This window comes from Erithacus rubecula (assembly GCF_903797595.1).
Source record: "Erithacus rubecula genome assembly, chromosome: 6".
Taxonomy (NCBI): domain Eukaryota; kingdom Metazoa; phylum Chordata; class Aves; order Passeriformes; family Muscicapidae; genus Erithacus; species Erithacus rubecula.
This window is the reverse complement of record NC_136688.1, coordinates 38205513-38222163: the sequence shown is the minus strand read 5'-3', so window position 1 is coordinate 38222163 and position 16651 is coordinate 38205513. Positions and strand designations below refer to the sequence as shown.

The 16651-nt window shown below is 52.2% G+C and overlaps 3 protein-coding genes across 5 annotated transcripts in view; 2 read left to right on the top strand and 1 right to left on the bottom strand.

Moving 5' to 3' along the window:
- LTBP2 (latent transforming growth factor beta binding protein 2) overlaps positions 1–7784 on the top strand; it is a 67392-nt gene extending 59608 nt beyond the window's left edge. For both annotated transcript variants that reach the window (XM_079307790.1, XM_079307789.1), the window contains 9 exons: positions 320–463; positions 738–929; positions 1052–1132; positions 1736–1864; positions 2098–2238; positions 2508–2675; positions 3158–3421; positions 3638–3787; positions 6918–7784. In XM_079307790.1, coding sequence (XP_079163916.1) covers positions 320–463; positions 738–929; positions 1052–1132; positions 1736–1864; positions 2098–2238; positions 2508–2675; positions 3158–3421; positions 3638–3787; positions 6918–7084 — 1436 coding nt within the window. In that variant the 3' untranslated portion in view covers positions 7085–7784. The remainder of the gene's footprint in view (positions 1–319; positions 464–737; positions 930–1051; positions 1133–1735; positions 1865–2097; positions 2239–2507; positions 2676–3157; positions 3422–3637; positions 3788–6917) is intronic.
- A 627-nt stretch (positions 7785–8411) lies between these two features.
- Positions 8412–10553, bottom strand: NPC2 (NPC intracellular cholesterol transporter 2). The gene is made up of 4 exons (XM_079309509.1): positions 10386–10553; positions 10195–10302; positions 9834–10006; positions 8412–9206 (listed from the first exon to the last, which is right to left on the bottom strand). Exons 1-4 carry the CDS (start codon positions 10468–10470, stop codon positions 9120–9122), a joined length of 453 nt encoding a protein of 150 aa, XP_079165635.1. The 5' UTR covers positions 10471–10553; the 3' UTR covers positions 8412–9119.
- A 3672-nt stretch (positions 10554–14225) lies between these two features.
- ISCA2 (iron-sulfur cluster assembly 2) lies at positions 14226–15983 on the top strand. Of its 2 annotated transcripts, XM_079307796.1 has the most exons (4): positions 14357–14619; positions 14763–14931; positions 15070–15185; positions 15443–15983. In XM_079307796.1, the coding sequence occupies exons 1-4, from the start codon at positions 14534–14536 to the stop codon at positions 15615–15617; spliced, it is 546 nt and encodes a 181-aa protein (XP_079163922.1). In that variant the 5' UTR covers positions 14357–14533; the 3' UTR covers positions 15618–15983. The 2 variants fall into 2 exon arrangements, with proteins under 2 accessions (XP_079163921.1, XP_079163922.1); XM_079307795.1 differs by lacking the exon at positions 14763–14931 and having other exon boundaries at positions 14226–14619.
- Positions 15984–16651: the final 668 nt, after the last annotated feature.

Genomic DNA, 16651 nt, shown 5'->3' with positions numbered 1-16651 from the left:
TTAAAAAAGTTCTGAGCAGCCTGGTGGGATCCTGTAACTGAGTAGGGTGTTGGACTGGAGTCCTTCAAACCTAGATGATTCTGTGATCCAGCAACTCACTGAATTTCAGCAAGCTGGAGTTCAGGCTCTGAATCCACTAAGGGCAGGGCATGATGCTTCTGCCAGACTTGTGTTGAGCCACAGTGTGAACACAGTTCTCAGCTCATCCCTAGCAGCTTTTGGCTCCCTGCTGCAGGGTAGTTTCATGCTGCAGACCGTGCACAGGCAGCCCATGCAGAGGCAGGGCTCCTGCTGCCCACTGCTGCCCCTTGCTTTGCAGATGTGAATGAGTGCGAACTAATGGTCGCCGTGTGCGGAACTGCGCTGTGTGAGAATGTGGAGGGATCCTTCCTGTGCCTCTGCCCCAGTGACCACGAGGAGTACGACACAGAGGCAGGGCAGTGCAAGCCCCGAGCAGCTGTGGGTGAGTAAGCAACTGTGACAGAGCATGGGTGGCAGCTAGAGCAGGAGTGTGGTAGCCCTGGCCGGGGTGAGATACAGATGAGGGGCTGACAGGGCTGTACAAGCCTCCATAGATAATGGGCAGGTTTTTGTCTGGGGAGAGCTCAGAAGCCTGAAAGTGAGGACCTGGGAAGGCCACGCTGCTGGTGATGGGTGTGCTCTGGGACCTCCTAGGTATGGGATGCTGCGTTGGGGTGCCAAGGGCCCCATCCTGTCCCTGCTCTGCTATCTTCTAGAGGGCTCTGATACACGTGCAGCTCACCCCTCTGATAGCGCAGAGCGCAAGCAGTGCTACTACCACATCAGTGACGTCCGCCTGTGTGACAGCGTCCTGGCCAAGAACATCACCAAAGAGGAGTGCTGCTGTACTGTGGGGGCAGCCTGGGGTGACAACTGTGAGACTTACCCCTGCCCCATCCCAGGAACAGGTAGGACTGTGGCCCCACCACACCAGGCAGGGCCAGTGCTCTGCTTGCCAGCTCCACCTTGATTGCACTAACGATCTGCTTCTTTCCTTTCCATCTCCTCTTGGCATCTGTGTCTTGGTCAGTGGAGTACCAAGAGATCTGCCCTCTTGGGAAGGGCTATATTCCCCAGGAAGATCTGCTCTCAGGAAAAGTCTCTTTCACAGGTACTAGCACCATTTTCTTTCATTTCTTCCAGGGGGAAGTGGGAGAGCACTATTAAAACCCTGCATGAAAATGCATTGACAAAACTATCTCCCCAGGCCTGTCATGGGACATCCTTTTGTTGTTTTCCCCATCCCAGAGAAAACCCAGACTGCCAGTTTTGTTGAGCTGGAAGTGTCCCTCCCTCCAGTCCTGCTTCATTGCTGGCAGTGATTCTTTCTTGGTGCAAGTCTCTCATTTCAAACTGGGGATGGGGACCATTAAGACCATTAAGCTCTTCCAGTTACTGATCAGATCTCCCAGTGGCCAGCTCGCTCACTCTTTGGCACTTCACGTCCATAGGGGTTGTGCGCTTCAGATACACATGAATTTCCTATTTGTGAAAGTGTCCTGCTCACAATGCCCCTCCTCCTGCTCTGCCTGGGGGTGCTTCTCCCTCTGCTCCCAAGCCTGAGGCCTGTGGGAGAGGTGGGGAGCTCACTCAGGGACATGTCAGTGATCCAGGCAAGGTGCTGTGAAGCTTTCTGCAGGTGTAGCACCCAGCTCACCTTGCTTCCATGGCTCTGCTTCCTGAGACAGTTGCCCTCCCTCCATTCCTCTTTCAGACATGGATGAGTGTGAGATATTTGGCTCTGAGTTCTGCCGCAATGGACAGTGTATGAACACGGTGCCAGGCTACAAGTGCTTCTGCCGTACAGGATACTTCTATGACTCCAGCAGGCTTGAGTGTGTTGGTAAGATGGCTGCAAAGAGCAGTGGGACCCCACTGCTCAAGGGGGAATAGCCATGCTGCTGCACCCAGACTTGTCCCTGCTGGGCCAGGTCTAGGAAACAACCTTCCTGGGACCCTCCTGGGGAACAAGAGAGGAGGGCCTGAGGCCCATGGGGTCTCCGTTTGGGCAGGGAAAGGGTCACATTTCTCATGTCTGCCAGCCTGAAACATTGCCCTGTCCTTGTGTGTGGGCAGATCAGGATGAGTGTCAGAATGAAGTGTACTGCATCAATGGTGAGTGTCTGAACACAGAAGGATCCTACCACTGCTTCTGCAGCCTCCCTCTTGTGCTGGATGCCACTGGCAACCGGTGTGTGAATTTCTCCAGCAGGGCAGGTGAGTCTGATCCCCCACTGCAGCACACCTTTGCCCCACACATCCTACCCCATGGCTGGGTCCTGAGGGACCATGGCTGGGTCCTGGTCCAAGAGGGAGCAGTGGGTGGGAACTTGGTGTCTGGCTGAGGTGTGTCAGCACCAGCACAGGGTGCAGCCAGAGCAGGGAGAGGGTAGGAGCTGGGGCACTTGGTAATCTCTCTTGGGACGAGATGGGCAGGCACTCTTCTGGATGATTTCTGTGGCATCCTTTGCTTGTGTCACTCACAGATGCCTTGGAGGAGTATGAAATCCACCTGGATGTCTGCTGGCAGACTGTTGCCGACTACATCTGCCAAGACCTGCTGCATGGCCAGCAGACCACGTACACCGAGTGCTGCTGCCGGCTCGGTGAAGCCTGGGGCCAGAACTGTGCACTTTGTCCCCACAGGTCCTCTGGTAAGTTGGGCAGCATGGGCAAACATGTCCCAGCAGAGGTGGGAATGGGCTGAGCTGCCACTGTCACATAGGTCTGCTGCATAAGGTCTGTGCATTGCTGAAGTCAGCCCAAGGACTGGGTAACCCCACACACACTTCTCCAGGACTGAGCTGCACCAGTGGGTAGAATGTACCTGAAACTGGTTTGCAGCAAGTCCAAGGTATTTGATGGGAGAGTTGCCCTGTGCATCCCACTGCTTCTGCACATGTTAGGAGGTAGAGGCAGGGGAACCTGCCCAGGGAAATTGGGGTTCTTACTGCTCAGAACCTGCATGTCCCAGACAGGACCTTGTCTTCTTGATAATCAACAAACTACAGAGCTGCAGCTTTGGAGGGCACCGAATGCAGGCCTTGGCTTAGCTGACCCAGTGTGGATGCACACCTTGGCCATATAGTGGACCTTGAGCCAGGCTGCACTGACCCATGTTTTTCCTCACCTGCAGCTGACTTTGCTTTCCTGTGTAATGGGGGCAGCGAAGACAGTGAGAGAGGGGCTGAGCTCCGAGAAAGACCTAGATATGAGTACGGACCAGGCTTGGAAGACCCCCACTATGGCCTTCCCAGCCCCTACTACAACTACCTGGAGTCTGAGTATGGAAACCCTGACGCTGGTTTCCCTCGGAGGGAGCCCAGCAGTGAGTTTCGTGGCAGCCCTCTCCACCACGGCCCAGCGCGGTCTCCACCCCGCTACCTGCCCAGCCAAACTGGTGAGTATTGGAGACACAGAGAAGTGCTCCCCACCCGGACTGTGTCCGTGGGGACTGCCTCACCATTCCCTCCCTGGCCGGGCTGCTCCAGGCCTGGAGCAAGCTCTGTTCCTGGCTGTTCCGAGTCAGTCCTGGCACCACCAGCACTGTCTTGCTGCATGCCCGATGTTCCCTTTGTGGCTCACCCTGCTCTGACCCCGCCTTGCCGCCCTCCAGGTCTCTACGAGGGCTTCGAGGGGCTGCAGGCGGAGGAGTGCGGGATCCTCAATGGCTGCGAGAACGGGCGCTGCGTGCGCGTCCCGGAGGGATACACCTGCGACTGCTTCGACGGCTTCCAGCTGGACATGACCCGCATGGCCTGCGTGGGTGAGTGAGCGAGTGCCTGGCCGCGGCTGCTCCCTGCCGGTGCCAGCCGGGACAGCAGCAGGAGCTGTCCCGCTCCTCTTCCCTTCCTTCCCGTACGGCTGGGAGGGCCCTCGCGGAGGTTCAGCCGGCCACTTTCAGCTCTGGGTATCACCGAGAGTGGCTGATGTTTCCTGTCTTCTCACACCACTCTTGTACATCACAAGCCATTGTTACTGTGATTAATGTCCTCTGGCATTTGCCACTGCCCTGGTGAAATTCCTCACTTTCCACCCTGCCCTATGAGACACGGTTTCTAAATCTTCTCTCTGCATTTCCTCTGCATCCCTATGCCATGTCTCCATCCTTTTCACATTATATGTCTCCAAGCCACCTGAGACCTCAGGCACTCAACAGAGCAGATGAAAACCTTCTCCTTTTCCTTAGGCACTGCACTTACTCCAACTCAGTGCAGCTTTATTGTACAATACAGTGGTGCAGTTTCTTCATACAGAACCCGTGGTCTATACCACCCCAAATGCAGCTGTGCAAAATGGCTGCTTGAGATGTTATTCCCCCTTCTGCATTTGTGCACTGTTTTCTTTTCCTTGGCCATCATGCTTTGCATTTGCCTTCAGTGGATCTTATTTGGTGTTTAGACCACTTCTCTATCAGAGCAAGTCTGAGCTCTGCAAAGTGCTTGCCGTCTGGTGTCACACACATATATTTTATAAGCATGGGGATTCTTCCTTTGTCCACCTTAATGATAACATTTGCATGGAGCAGGGGTAAGGACAGATCACTGCATCCTGTGCTGTAAAGGGTTTTTATTGTAACAGCCAGGTATTGCTAATTGCCTTTGGAGTGCAGCTGTGCAGTCCATTGTGCAATTGCTGCAGTTTAATCTAGAGGGTATTTTCTCAATCTGTTTGAGTGTGTCATGTGAGAGTGTGTTGAAATCCTCACCATGGCCAAGGCACATCATATCCACTTCTCCCTTATCTGGCAGGCTAGTTATCAGGTCAGGGAAGAGAACCAGATTGGCTTAACGTAATCAGGCCTTAACTGATCTGCACCAGCTATTTAATGATCCTGTTATCCTTTAGAAGGTTATGACCTAATCACTCACAAAGCTGAACTGCTTAGGGGTGAGCAGACTTAATTCTGGATTTTTCCCTTCTCTGTTTCTGAAGATGGTTTTGAGATTTATCCTTTGCTGCTTTTCTGAAGCCTTCTTTATGCTCCCATCTCAGAGAGAACTGTTGACTTTTCAGGGACTGCAGGCAGCATTAAGCATGTGAACTTGCATTGCCACAAACCTTTATGGATGTAACTGATTGTTGAACCTCTCCATCATAGTGTGGCCTTTCCCTCCCTGTGCTCCTGCACCCTTGTTTAAACACTTCAAACATGGTCTGTGCCCTGTCTGATCACCACGAGTGTTTTTATGAAGGCTGGAACAAAGCCCATGTTAGCTGCTCCAGCCAGCACGACTGGCTTTTGTTTCCTCTGTTGATAAGAAATAGACTGACATTCCTCATTGTTTCCTCCTAACATATTTATGGAGCCTTTGCTTGTTGCCTTTTCTATCCTGAAACTAACTAGCCCTCATTTTACACTGGAGCCTGTTTTTTTTCCTTTCAGTTCTCCTGCTTGGTTCTTAGTCATCACCATGGTTTTACCTTGCTGACTGCAGGCCTTTAGAATACTCCTGCAGCTGCTACAGGACTTCCCCTCTCACTTCCTAGGGCAACAGCTTACCCATGCCATGTATAGTGAGCTGTGTGTCCCCACCCCTGCCCAAGTGGGCAAACTCCAGGACTTGGTGCAGACTGCTAAGAGCACTACACTGTTTCTTTTGGGTCTCTCTGGGCTGAAGTGTCCTTGTTTCATTTCTTCTCTCGATTTGGTGGCCAGAGCAGCTTGCCTGCTATTTCAGCTTTTACTTTCCCTTGCTTCTGAGGCTGCAAAGCACATCTTCCTTGATGTGCCTAACTTCTTCTTGGGCTTCCAAGCAAGCCTGTTCATGGCAATGTGTGATCCTGAGGTTTAGTGAGAGTCCATAGGGTCAGTTCTGTAATTGGTTTGGCTGTGTGTGGAGACTACCTTGTTACTCAAGGTCTCTCTTCTCATGTTTCCCCTCTCCATCTTCCTCCTGTGACTGCTGTGCTTTCTCTTACCTCCCTGAAAATTTTGCTTCCAGCATCCCTCCACGGGGCTGCACTTCTCTTTTTTTGTCAGATGGCCTCCTCCACCTATGCATGAGATAATCCAAGGTCCCTGAGTTGACAGAACACTTTGGTCCTCCCAGGGTTCATTGGCTACTGCTGGGGCCTTCTATCTCCCTTGGGTGGCCAGCTGAACCCATCAGCTGCTTCCCACTCCCTGCTGATCAGTGGGGGTTGAGTCTGGAGTTTGTGGTCAGAGGGGTTGAGCCTGCCTTGGTGGGTGAGAATTTGGGCTCTGGAGGTCCTGTGGGTACAAACAACGGTTCTGGGGTTGTACCTGGGTGCTCTGTCCAGCTCAGATTGGTGTATCTCAGGCAGGGTGTCAGGGTTAGTACATGTAGCAGAGCAGACCTGTACTGTAGGGCAGCTGCTGTAGGGCTCACGTGCACGCTCCAGCCCGATGAGGTGACCAACTGAGCCCTTTGGCACAGTTTGCAGGTTAATGAAATAAGCCGTTGTTTGTGCAGCACGAAGTCCCTCTGTGTTTTGGTCCTGGAGATGATAATCGGCCTCTCAGGGCTTGGTTGACCTTGTTGGATCAGAAAAAGGCATTTTCCAAGGCTAGAAGTGTCCTTTTTCCCAGATCTTAGACTACTACAACTTGTTAGCCACAAGCTGCTAACCAGGGGATGTCACCAGCTGCAGAGCATGGAGGGGCTCTTATCTGGTGTACATGGGGCAGGCTTCAGTGCTGTGCTGGAGGATACCAGGAATGGCACCCTTGGACACTATGGATGCTCTGCAGATATGCTGAGGGTGTAGGAGGCTAGTGGTGTCACTGTGGACATGTTGAAGGTACCGGTTGGGGGACAAGGCAGGCAGGCCCTGTGTGGGAGGGCCAGGGGAACGGCAGGGCCACAAGGAGATGGCTGTGGGCTGGGACTACTCACTATGCCACCAGCTCAGCCCAATGCCTCTCCTTGCAGATATCAACGAGTGTGAGGAGGTGGGCAGCCCTGAGCCCCTGTGCCGAGGTGGCACCTGCGAGAACACAGAGGGCTCCTACCGCTGCCAGTGCCTGCCGGGCTACGTGGCCCTGGCCCGGTCCCACCACTGCGTGCCCCAGACAGCCCAGAGCCCGGCAGCTGCGTAGCTCTAGGAGAGCAGGGGAGGCTGCTCCCCTCACACGGCTCTGCGCCTGCGAGCACAGAGAAAGGCCTCCTGGGGCTGCGGGTTCTTCGAGGCTCTTTGTTCCTTCCCCTTCGAAGTGTGCAGCTTCCCCACCACCTCTCTCTCTAGGTCAGGGCTGAGCTCCCAGCTCTGCACCCCTCTTGGCCCTGCCAGCCCCTGCTCTTCCTGCAGCAGAGCCCACCCAGCCCTTAGCACCTGTCACATTGCCCTGTGTCATGGAGGCTCACAGGACACCCCTCACACACAGCCCCAGCCTGCCCCCTCACCCTGCCCAGAAAGGGGGTTCATCTCCCTGCCACTGCTGCACTGACCTAGTGACAAGCCTTACCCACATGGCGGGTGCTGGCCCCACTCCTTGTGAAGCGTCTGGCCCCCAGGCCAGAGCTTTAAGATGGGGGTTCCACCCCGGCTTTCTAGAGCTGCTGCCTAACCTTGGGGCATGGGAAAGAGGCCTGAGGGGCCCCAGCACCAGATCTCCCTGTGGCCTTTAGCCCCACACTTTATGCCCCGTGCTGGCTGGGCAGGGGGAGGGGGAGCAGGTCCAGCTTCCTTTCTGTAAAGTTGTTGGTGTTTTGTTTTTTTTTTAACTGATTCTGCTGGAAACTTCTCTCATGTTGTTAAATAAAACATTTATTTTGGGCCCCTGTGGCTCAAAACACTGAGGCTTGTCAGAACTGTGCTTGTCTTGCCTCTGCCAAGGGCAAAGCCATCCCACTTGTAAGCCAATTCTTAGCCCTCTCAGCTGGCACATGGCCTTCTCCTGCTCCTGAGTGAGAGCAGAGAACTTTGCTGGGCCAAATCCCCAGCCCAGCACCAGTGGCAGGAGCCAACTCTAGTCCCTGCAAGCAGCACGGAAGTTGTAGTTGTTCACACCCTGCCTTGTTCTCACACAAGGGGGCTGCAGTTCCCATATGAGTAAATGTAGTTACTGCAGTTGGTAAGAACTCTCTGGCAGGTCTGGGAGTTGTTTTTCCAGCCCTGGAGCCCTCAGTATAAAGACCTTTACCTATGCTGCAGCAAGCAAGGCTTGCTATGCCACCACCTCTTCAGGGAGCCTTTGAACAATTTCAAGCCTGCATAGGACTAGCAAGGCAGAAGCACAGCCAGACATTGCCAGCTGGATACCAACAACAGAGATGTTTGGCTGCTTCCAGGTAACCCACACTTAGACCAGCATATTACCTCTATTCATGCCTTAAGCTAGGAAGACCAGCTGAGCCCCAGCTAGAAAATGCCCGGCCTCTCTGCTTTCACTTCTGGTCCTCAACACTCACAGAATACAACACAAGCAGATTTTGTCTAGCCTTTATTAAAAGGAAGGTTATAAAAAGAGATTCAGGAGCTCACAGCAGCTCCAAGTTAGTAGTAGTGCAAACCATTGGTTAGAGAAAGAATCATCCCTGCAGAGACATTGAACGCCATTTGGCTTTGCATCCACAAAGAGGAAGTTTTCCCAGCTGGAGTCCTGCTGGTTTGAGCAGAGGCCCAGGACATAGCAGGCTGGCAGCTCAAGGAAAGACTCCTTCCCTCTGCTTCAGCTGTATGGCTAGCAAATGCAGGTCCCAGGGGCACCCCAGTCACAACAGAGCAGGAGAAACACAGGAGGGTGGACGCAGCCGGCATTCTAGAAGAGGCACTGAAGGATTACCAGGTAGCAGCTCAGACAATAGCCAGGTTCATCACTGTGAAATTCCTTTCTGAGGATAGACAGCTCCATGTCTAACAGTGCCTCCACATAGCGGCTGGAGGATGATGCTCAGTCACTCCTGCAGCAGACACTGCTGCCCTTTGAGCTGCTAGGAGAACATCCCAGGGATGTCACCTCAACACAGCAAGAGCACTCTGCCAGGGGCTGATCTTGCAAGGAACACAGTGCTGGCTGCTCAGAGGCTGCAGAGCTCTGAAGGAAGCAGTAAGAAATGTATATTATATAAAAGAATTTGGCCTGTGTTGTTTCTGGTTTTTCCCTCCCCAAGCCCTAGTAATGGCAGGGCTCCTCAGCTGGTAATCTGCACTGGTATCTTCCAGCAGAACAACATCTGGTTCTGGTCATCTACCAGCTCCCACTTCACAATCAGTTTAATCTGAAAGAGAGAGGAGCAGAGAAAAAAAAAAGAACATTCAGGAAATCTTAAGGCAAAGGCATGGGGAGAAAAATTATCACTTGTGTGGAACAAGGAGGTCTTGGGACCTCTGCACAAAGAAGACAGAGCTGGGGCCTTGTCTTTGCATGCAATAGGTGGGCCACGCTCAAGCACTGATTCCTGGAGTACCATCTGTGGATGGAGAGGACTCAGTTACATGATACAGGAGACCTCCACACCCTGCACTCAAATTCCCACTCCCTGAGAAAGCAGGGTGGAAACACCGTGCAGCACCCCCAGCTGAACTGCGCTCCAGAGTCGAGCACGCCCAGTCTGTGAGCATTCAGCTGCATGCAGCAGGCTCTGGTGGGGAGACATGGCACAGGAAGATACTGGAGCAGCTGAAGCCACTTCTCAGCAGCTGGAGTTAGGCTGCTTCCTTTGCTGGGTCTGTCCCAAAGTGGGAACTTGAAAGTAGAGTCATACAGCAAAAAGAACACCAGATGGTCTATGGAGTCTACTTTCTCTCCCCATAACAGAACAAGGTGTCTTCCCTTAAAGGCAGGTGGTGAGACTACCCCAATATAGGCAGTAGTTGAGAAGCTGACCAGTTGCCTGCATACTTACACTGGGGTATTCGCTCTTCACAGGGAGTTTATTCAGGTAGCTGTAGGAATGGTCCTTCTGAATGGGGCACTGGATCCCGGACTTGCATCCATCGGGTTCAGGAATAGGGAAGGGTATGTCCACGTGCAGCATCTCCCCGTACACCCTGGCTTGACTGCCCTGGCTCTCGATCTCTGCAGAACACGGAGAACACATATATACCACACGTGCCCTTTACATACCCCAGGCTGCAAGAACACAACGAAGGGACACTCTTCCCCCCACCCAAATCCCTCTCCAGCCGCCCTTCTCCCGTCCCAGCAGTGGGACACAGAGGGGATCCCCTGCCCCTTCCCACTCCCGCTCGGGATGTGCTCCTTACTGCTGGCGAAGGTGACGTTGATGCTGTAGGATGTCCCCTTGTGGAGCAGGCAGGGCTGAGTGGGGCAGGGGCTCACGTTCACCTCCTGGATTCTGCCGTCTACGGAACCTGCAAGGAAGAGTCGGGATTACCGGGCCGTCTCCGCCTGCTGCTGCGCTCCTCCCGCTGCCCCGCGGGCCGGAGCCACTCACCGCAATCAACGAAGCGGAGCGGCTCGGCCAGGGCGGTGGCGGCGGCGCCCAGAGCCAGGAGCAGGGCGAGCGGGGACGGCACCATTGCTGCAGCGGCGGCGGGCACGGCGGAGGGCACGGTGGCGGCGGCGGCTCCGCGGTGTCACATGAGCGCGGCGGCCCCGCCCGCCCTCAGCCGGAGCGGACCCCGCCCGCGGGGCCGGGCTGGAGCCGGGCCGGAGCCGCCCCCGCCGCGGCCCGTGGTGGTGTGCTGCAACCACAGCCCTTGGACGGACACCGACACCATCTCCAAAAGTGCTGCCACTGGACATCCTCACTCCTGGGCTGTCCTGGGACAGTCAGTGTCAAAGGCAGCAGCTGGAGGACAGGCTCAGATACAGGCGGTGCAATGGGACGGGAAACTCCTTTGCTGCCCCTTCTGAAAGCGGATAAAACATAAAGCCCCCAAAGCTGCTGTAATAGACTCGTCCCTGGCCTTGTTCATACGTATCCCATACCTCCCGTTCTGCACGCCGAAAGCTGTTTGCGTAACATGAGTGCCAAGAGTCACATCCGCTGAGTACCTGGCGTGGCTGCCACCTTTCGCACAGCACGCATGTCAGTCCCGTTTCTCAAACTCGTGATTCGCAAGAGACTCCCTGTTTTGTGCTGTGGATGCCGTGGCAAACCAGACAACGCTTCAGAAGGCATCTGATCCAAGCTAAAGTTTACAACTTTTCACCAATTTCACGTGGTAGCAAATCTCAGCCTTTCTGGGATCAGGTCAGAACACGGTAGAGAGGCACGTGAGTGCTGATTTGGTAGGAATGTGGCAGAGCTGACACAGCGTCCCCGCTCCAGACCTCTGTCCCAGTGAGTGTCTGCCTGCTCAGCTGCAGCTCCACAGCCAAGTGACTCAGACCCCACGCTTTGCTCAGGCCCTCTGCGAAGGGTGTCACATCAGAACGGGGGTAGGGTTTTTTCACGTTTGGGGTTTTTTTAGATTTTGCATAAGCATTCAGTTTCCAAACACATGCATCGTGAAGTGCTTACCACAGCGCTATGAAAAAAAACCCAAACCCACCACCCTCAAAAAGCCCCTGCTGAAACTAAGCCATGTATTTAACACTACCTAGCACACTTTATAACAGACCTGATAAAGGCTTTTCCTTGTGCATGGAAAGCATGCCCTTCAAAAGGCATCCCTTATCCCTATCCTTCAACTCTTACAGATGGTAAACAAAGCTGGTAACAACTGCAGTCAGGTCAGAGCAACACCATAAAGTGCCGTCACACATTCACAGGATAAGCAGTGCTTGGAATTTGCTTGGAAGCAAATTCCACAGTCCATTATATCAAGATGCCTTCCTGTGAAATAACTCACCACCTATCTTTGCTTCACAGATGCTTTTACACAATGGCAGTGACTACATACATACAAGTCAACACATATTTCAAAGGCTTTGAACTGAAAATCATTGCATCTGAGATCTAAATGAACATGTCTATTTCCCCTCCCTGCACTCCAAACTGGAGTAGTAAAAAGCTAATAAGCTAATAAGTCTGTAAATCTACAGCCAAGGCCTTTGCAGAAGAAGGAAGCAGAAACCTTCTGCCCAAGGTTTTCAGTTGATATCATACATTATCATTGTGTCAGTTTTGCAATAACATTACTAAAACTTAAATTCCCCAGGGCAACACAAGCATCTTGGGCCAAACAGACCTTGCTTTTAGGCACATGCCCCCTATGGCATCTGATAACAGGCACAAGCCTCCAGGTTCCCTTGGAGCCAAACACTGCTTAAGAAAGATTCAAATCAACTTCAGGCTGGTCTCATTATTTTGCAGATGGAGGTCCTTTCAGAATACCAACATCACAGGGAGCTTATGCTGCAGTGCAGAAACACCAGCGGAAACCGCTGAGAAAGTTAGCAGACAAATTCTTTCCAGCAAGACTGATACTGCAGTCGTTAATTTTTGTAGTTCAACCAACTCTATTACACGAGGAAAAAGCCTGAAGTTCCACTTCATCAGCTATCTACACCTGATTAATTCAAATCCCTCTAACAGCATAGCACTTGCAGCTCAGTAAACAGATGCGCTTGCAGGCACTACAGCGTCAGTGAATACAGCAGGCAGGTTCTCAAGAAAATCCACATACAGAGACTAATCAATTTAACTGTTCTTTCAGCCAGAACATGCTCCTTTTGCTACAGACCATCAGAATTCACATTTAAATTCATCACATCCACTTTTGCATTCAACACCACACTAGAGGTTTTATTATCACCAGTTTCTGAAGCACTGAAACAAGTTTAGTTTCCCTTCAAAATAGATACAAGAGATTTTAGCATCATTTGCAGAGGAGAAAAGAGCAAAATATCTAGAAAATTTAACTCTCAGATAAATCTCTTCAATACAGTGTGCATAAAGAGAGCTAAAGAACTCCCCAAACCAAGACACCACAAACCAGAATAAGAAGAGAAAATCAAAATACAAACTTAAAACCAGATTATGTCCAGCTATCAGGAACAAGATGACCAACAAAATCAGAACCCAGGAAGGATAACTGCTCCATGGAAAAAAGCAAGCAACCACATAGCTGGCTGAAGGAAAAAACCAGCCAGTGATAAGAGATGCAAGGGAATTGGTGTTCTTAGTTATCCCACCACCCCTTGTCATACAAAAAAGTTGTCCCCAGAATGAGTCTCTCCTTGGTGCACAGCAGATTATTAATTATATTAACTGTGAGTGATGCTAGCTGGCCTTTTTCTCATTCTTTCAGTCTGCAGTAATCATTTCAGCAATGTCCCAAAGATCCTTGAAGCTGCTTGCCACATTTATGTCACTTAACACCTTTCTGTCACTTTAACACAGTAAAAATGAAGGCAACTCCAAAGTAAGTGTCTGTTTTTTTGGGGCTGGCTACATTCATTCTCTGAAAGGTGTCAGAGTGAATACAGCCACAACATGGAGAAATGCAGCAAGATCAATCTAATACACCCTACAGAGTGAGAAAAAAAGTCAATGCAATATGAAACAAAATCAGGCATGACCTCATGTTTTCTCCCAGGAGGTTTTCATTCCCTCCTCCAAAGTCATCAGCTTTTGGGATGCCACACTGATAATAACCGAGAAACACCCCAATATGTTTTATTTAAACATTCAGTGTTCTGATATGCCTGATGAGAATTCATCAAATATTGCAGGTGCCTGCATTAGTACTACTCCTGCTGGGACCCTGCCTGTGCTGCTTTCCTGGCTTTATCCTAGCATCATGAGAGCTAACCCAAGAGTAAGCAAGATTAAACAGCTCAAACCAGTCTTTATCTACATGCTCAGGGTGGAACAAAAAGCAAAACCTCGTGTTACAGAAGAACCACCTTGTTTGGATGGTGAGAAAGCAAATTGTGACGAGGTCCTCAAGTCCTCTGACGGAAAATCACCTCCTCCTGCTGGGATGACAGGTTTTCTTCCACCCGTCTTCCACACAGTCACTGTATGACTCCCCGCAGGTCTGGCTAGGGCTGAGGAACAGGATTCCTCCCCCAGAATCACATGAGGAACAGAGAGATAAAGACTTTTAACCACAATCTGTGATGGACCGGCCAGGCCGCTGTCACACGGCAGACGATCAGGAGGAGCTTAAACCACCGTGGGAGGGCAACGTGCTCCGGGTGGCCGTAGGGGTCTGCCCGGAATCGGGTGAGCCCAGCCGGGACCGCGGCCGGGACCGGGACCGGGACCGGGGGGACACTGTGGGTGTAAGGCTGAGCACCGCCGGGCCAAGCGCTCGAACGAAGGAAAAGTGGCCTCCACCTGATAAACGAGAGCAAACCTGAAAAGCCCGGGAGAAACCCTAAAACCCCTTATCCCTACTGCCGTGTTTGCTCTTCAGCCTACCCAACGCCCCTGCGGCGGCACCTTGACCCTTCTCTGCGTTCTGCTCATGATAACCTTACGGGACAAGCATGTGCTGACGGACAGCGCTCGCTGTTTATTTTATTACTCTTCACAGCTCCGTGGCTGCGAACAGTGCCTTTGTGCGCTTGTAACGCGTTCACCGAAGCCGAGGCCCAGCAGCGCCCGCGAAGGGTCACGGCCACCTCCGCAGCCACCGGCACCGCCGGCCCGGCGCCGCCCGGTGTGGGCGCGGCCGCACTTCCGCCATGGCGGCGGGGCGGGGCTGGGCTGCCATGGCGGCGCCGGCGGTGCTGCGGCGGTCCTGGATATTGGCGCTGGGCGGCCGGATGAGGTACCGTTCCCTTGGGCTCTAGGCCCCTTGCACCCTCCCTCGGGGACACGGCATGTTCCGCTGCGCGGCAGGGGGTGGTGGTTGCAGGGCCGGGCCCGCCGCGGCCCTCCTGAGGCACCCCCTCTCCCTTCTTCCCGAAACAGCCGGTGCTCCGCTTCCCCGCGCCCAGGCCGAGCGCTGCCGAGGCCCCCGGCCGGCCCTGCCCGCCCCGCTGGCTCCCTGCTGCGCTGGGCATCGTCCTTCTCCGAGCCGGGCCCGACGGAGAGCGACCCCAGCGAAGGACAGATCTTCCTCAGCGAGAGCTGCGTGAAGGTGGCGACTCTGTAGGGTCTGGTGTCTCTAGGAGGGTTTCCACACTGCCTGCCCTGCCCTCACGCAGAGGAGACAGGTTGGAGTGTTCTCCAGTTGATCAGCAGACCTTTTAATCCTCTTTCTTTTATTTATTTGCAGCGGCTACTGGAGATCACAGAAGGATCAGAGTTTCTCAGGCTGCAGGTGGAAGGAGGTGGCTGCTCTGGCTTCCAGTACAAGTTTTCCTTGGACACAGTTATCAATCCTGATGACAGGCAAGGACAAAGGGGCGTTTTGGTGGTCAGGTGTTACTGTTTTTTGCAGAAGTAGCAGGAGGGGTATGCGTGAGATAATACTGTCTTGCGTTGAAGGGAAGAGGCCTATGAGATAAAGGAGCACTCTGAGGTTGTGCTTCTCTGTAAGGTCTTCGCCAGAGTTAATGGTTAAATATGCTGCTTTTTTTTTTTGCAGAGGTGCTTCTCTGTAAAGTCTTCGCCAGAGTTAATGGTTAAATGTGCTGCTTTTTTTGCAGAGTGTTCGAACAAGGTGGTGCCCGTGTGGTAGTGGATGTGGACAGCCTGGCCTTTGTGAAAGGATCTATGGTGGATTTCAGCCAAGAGCTGATCCGAAGCTCCTTCCAGGTGGTGAGCAACCCCCAGGCAGAGAAGGGTTGTTCATGTGGGACTTCCTTCTCTGTCAAATTCTGACTGGACTTCTCATGGATGGACACTGTTTGCAGACACTTTTGGCAGTCTCCAGAAGGTTTATGTTTTTTCTTTTCCCTGCTGCTCCCTCTCATCTCCCTTACACTGTGGCACAGCTGTTACACATTACTGCAGCTGTGTGTGTTTGCACTGAGCCTGTCTTCAAGATTTGTTGGTCTTCCCTTCAGACATAATGAAGTTACCATGAGCACACATACAGGAGCATCTTCAGCGCCTTGTGAACCACAGGCCAGGTGGTGCTGCCTGTCCTGAATGTGGAACTACTTAACTATCTCTGCAAGAGAAGACTATATATATGTGTGTGTATGTTTATTGAAAGGTCTTACTAAAAAAAGTGTATGAGATTGATCAGTATTGCGTGTGCATTTACGTGTGGGTAGAATGTGGGTTCTTTCAGGCTGGTGTTGCTTATTCCTTGTCTTCCAAGTGAATGGGACTTGGAGTCTTTCTCACATGTGCTGCTGGCTCTCCACCGCCCAGCTTACAGTGGGCTTTTCCAGATACTTTTTTCTTGCTGAACAGGGTTCTCTTGGTCCTAGGAATGTATGGTGGCTTTGCTGTAAGTTCCTGGGATGATGTTTTTCACTTGCTCAGAATAAGCGAAACCAAAAAAATTGAAGTAGGAAAAATTAATAGCTTATGTCTTTTATATATATAACAGAAGAAAAACCTTGTGTATATATATGAAAAAAATAAATACACAGCTCTCTATGCTCCAGTGCTATTTTAGGCAGTTCCTAAGCCCGACTTAGAATTTTAGCTCATACAGACTCTCAGGTTTCATAGTGTGGTTGCTGCCTGCTCTTGTCAGCAGGAAGGGAGGTTGAGGTGATAAGAGACAGAGGAGAGCAGGACTACTGCCTAAGGGTTTGCAAGTCTTTTTGACTTACAGTTGTCTGGGAAACTTTTCCATGACTTGGTTTACCATTTAGTCTCTGTCTAACATGCCTGGTTACATGAAAGACTGGAATAGCTCCACTCCTTTCTAGGACTCTCATGGAATGGAAAGTTTAGAA

Coding starts and splice junctions, on each gene's coding strand:
- NPC2 (XM_079309509.1), bottom strand. CDS start 10,470: ATGGTGCCGTCCCCGCTCGCCCTGCTCCTGGCTCTGGGCGCCGCCGCC. Junction 10,303..10,385: donor GCTCCGCTTCGTTGATTGCG/GTGAGTGGCTCC, acceptor TCTTCCTTGCAG/GTTCCGTAGACGGCAGAATC. Junction 10,007..10,194: donor CAACGTCACCTTCGCCAGCA/GTAAGGAGCACA, acceptor CGTGTTCTGCAG/AGATCGAGAGCCAGGGCAGT.
- ISCA2 (XM_079307795.1), top strand. CDS start 14,314: ATGATAACCTTACGGGACAAGCATGTGCTGACGGACAGCGCTCGCTGT. Junction 14,620..15,069: donor GCGCTGGGCGGCCGGATGAG/GTACCGTTCCCT, acceptor ATTTATTTGCAG/CGGCTACTGGAGATCACAGA. Junction 15,186..15,442: donor GTTATCAATCCTGATGACAG/GCAAGGACAAAG, acceptor CTTTTTTTGCAG/AGTGTTCGAACAAGGTGGTG.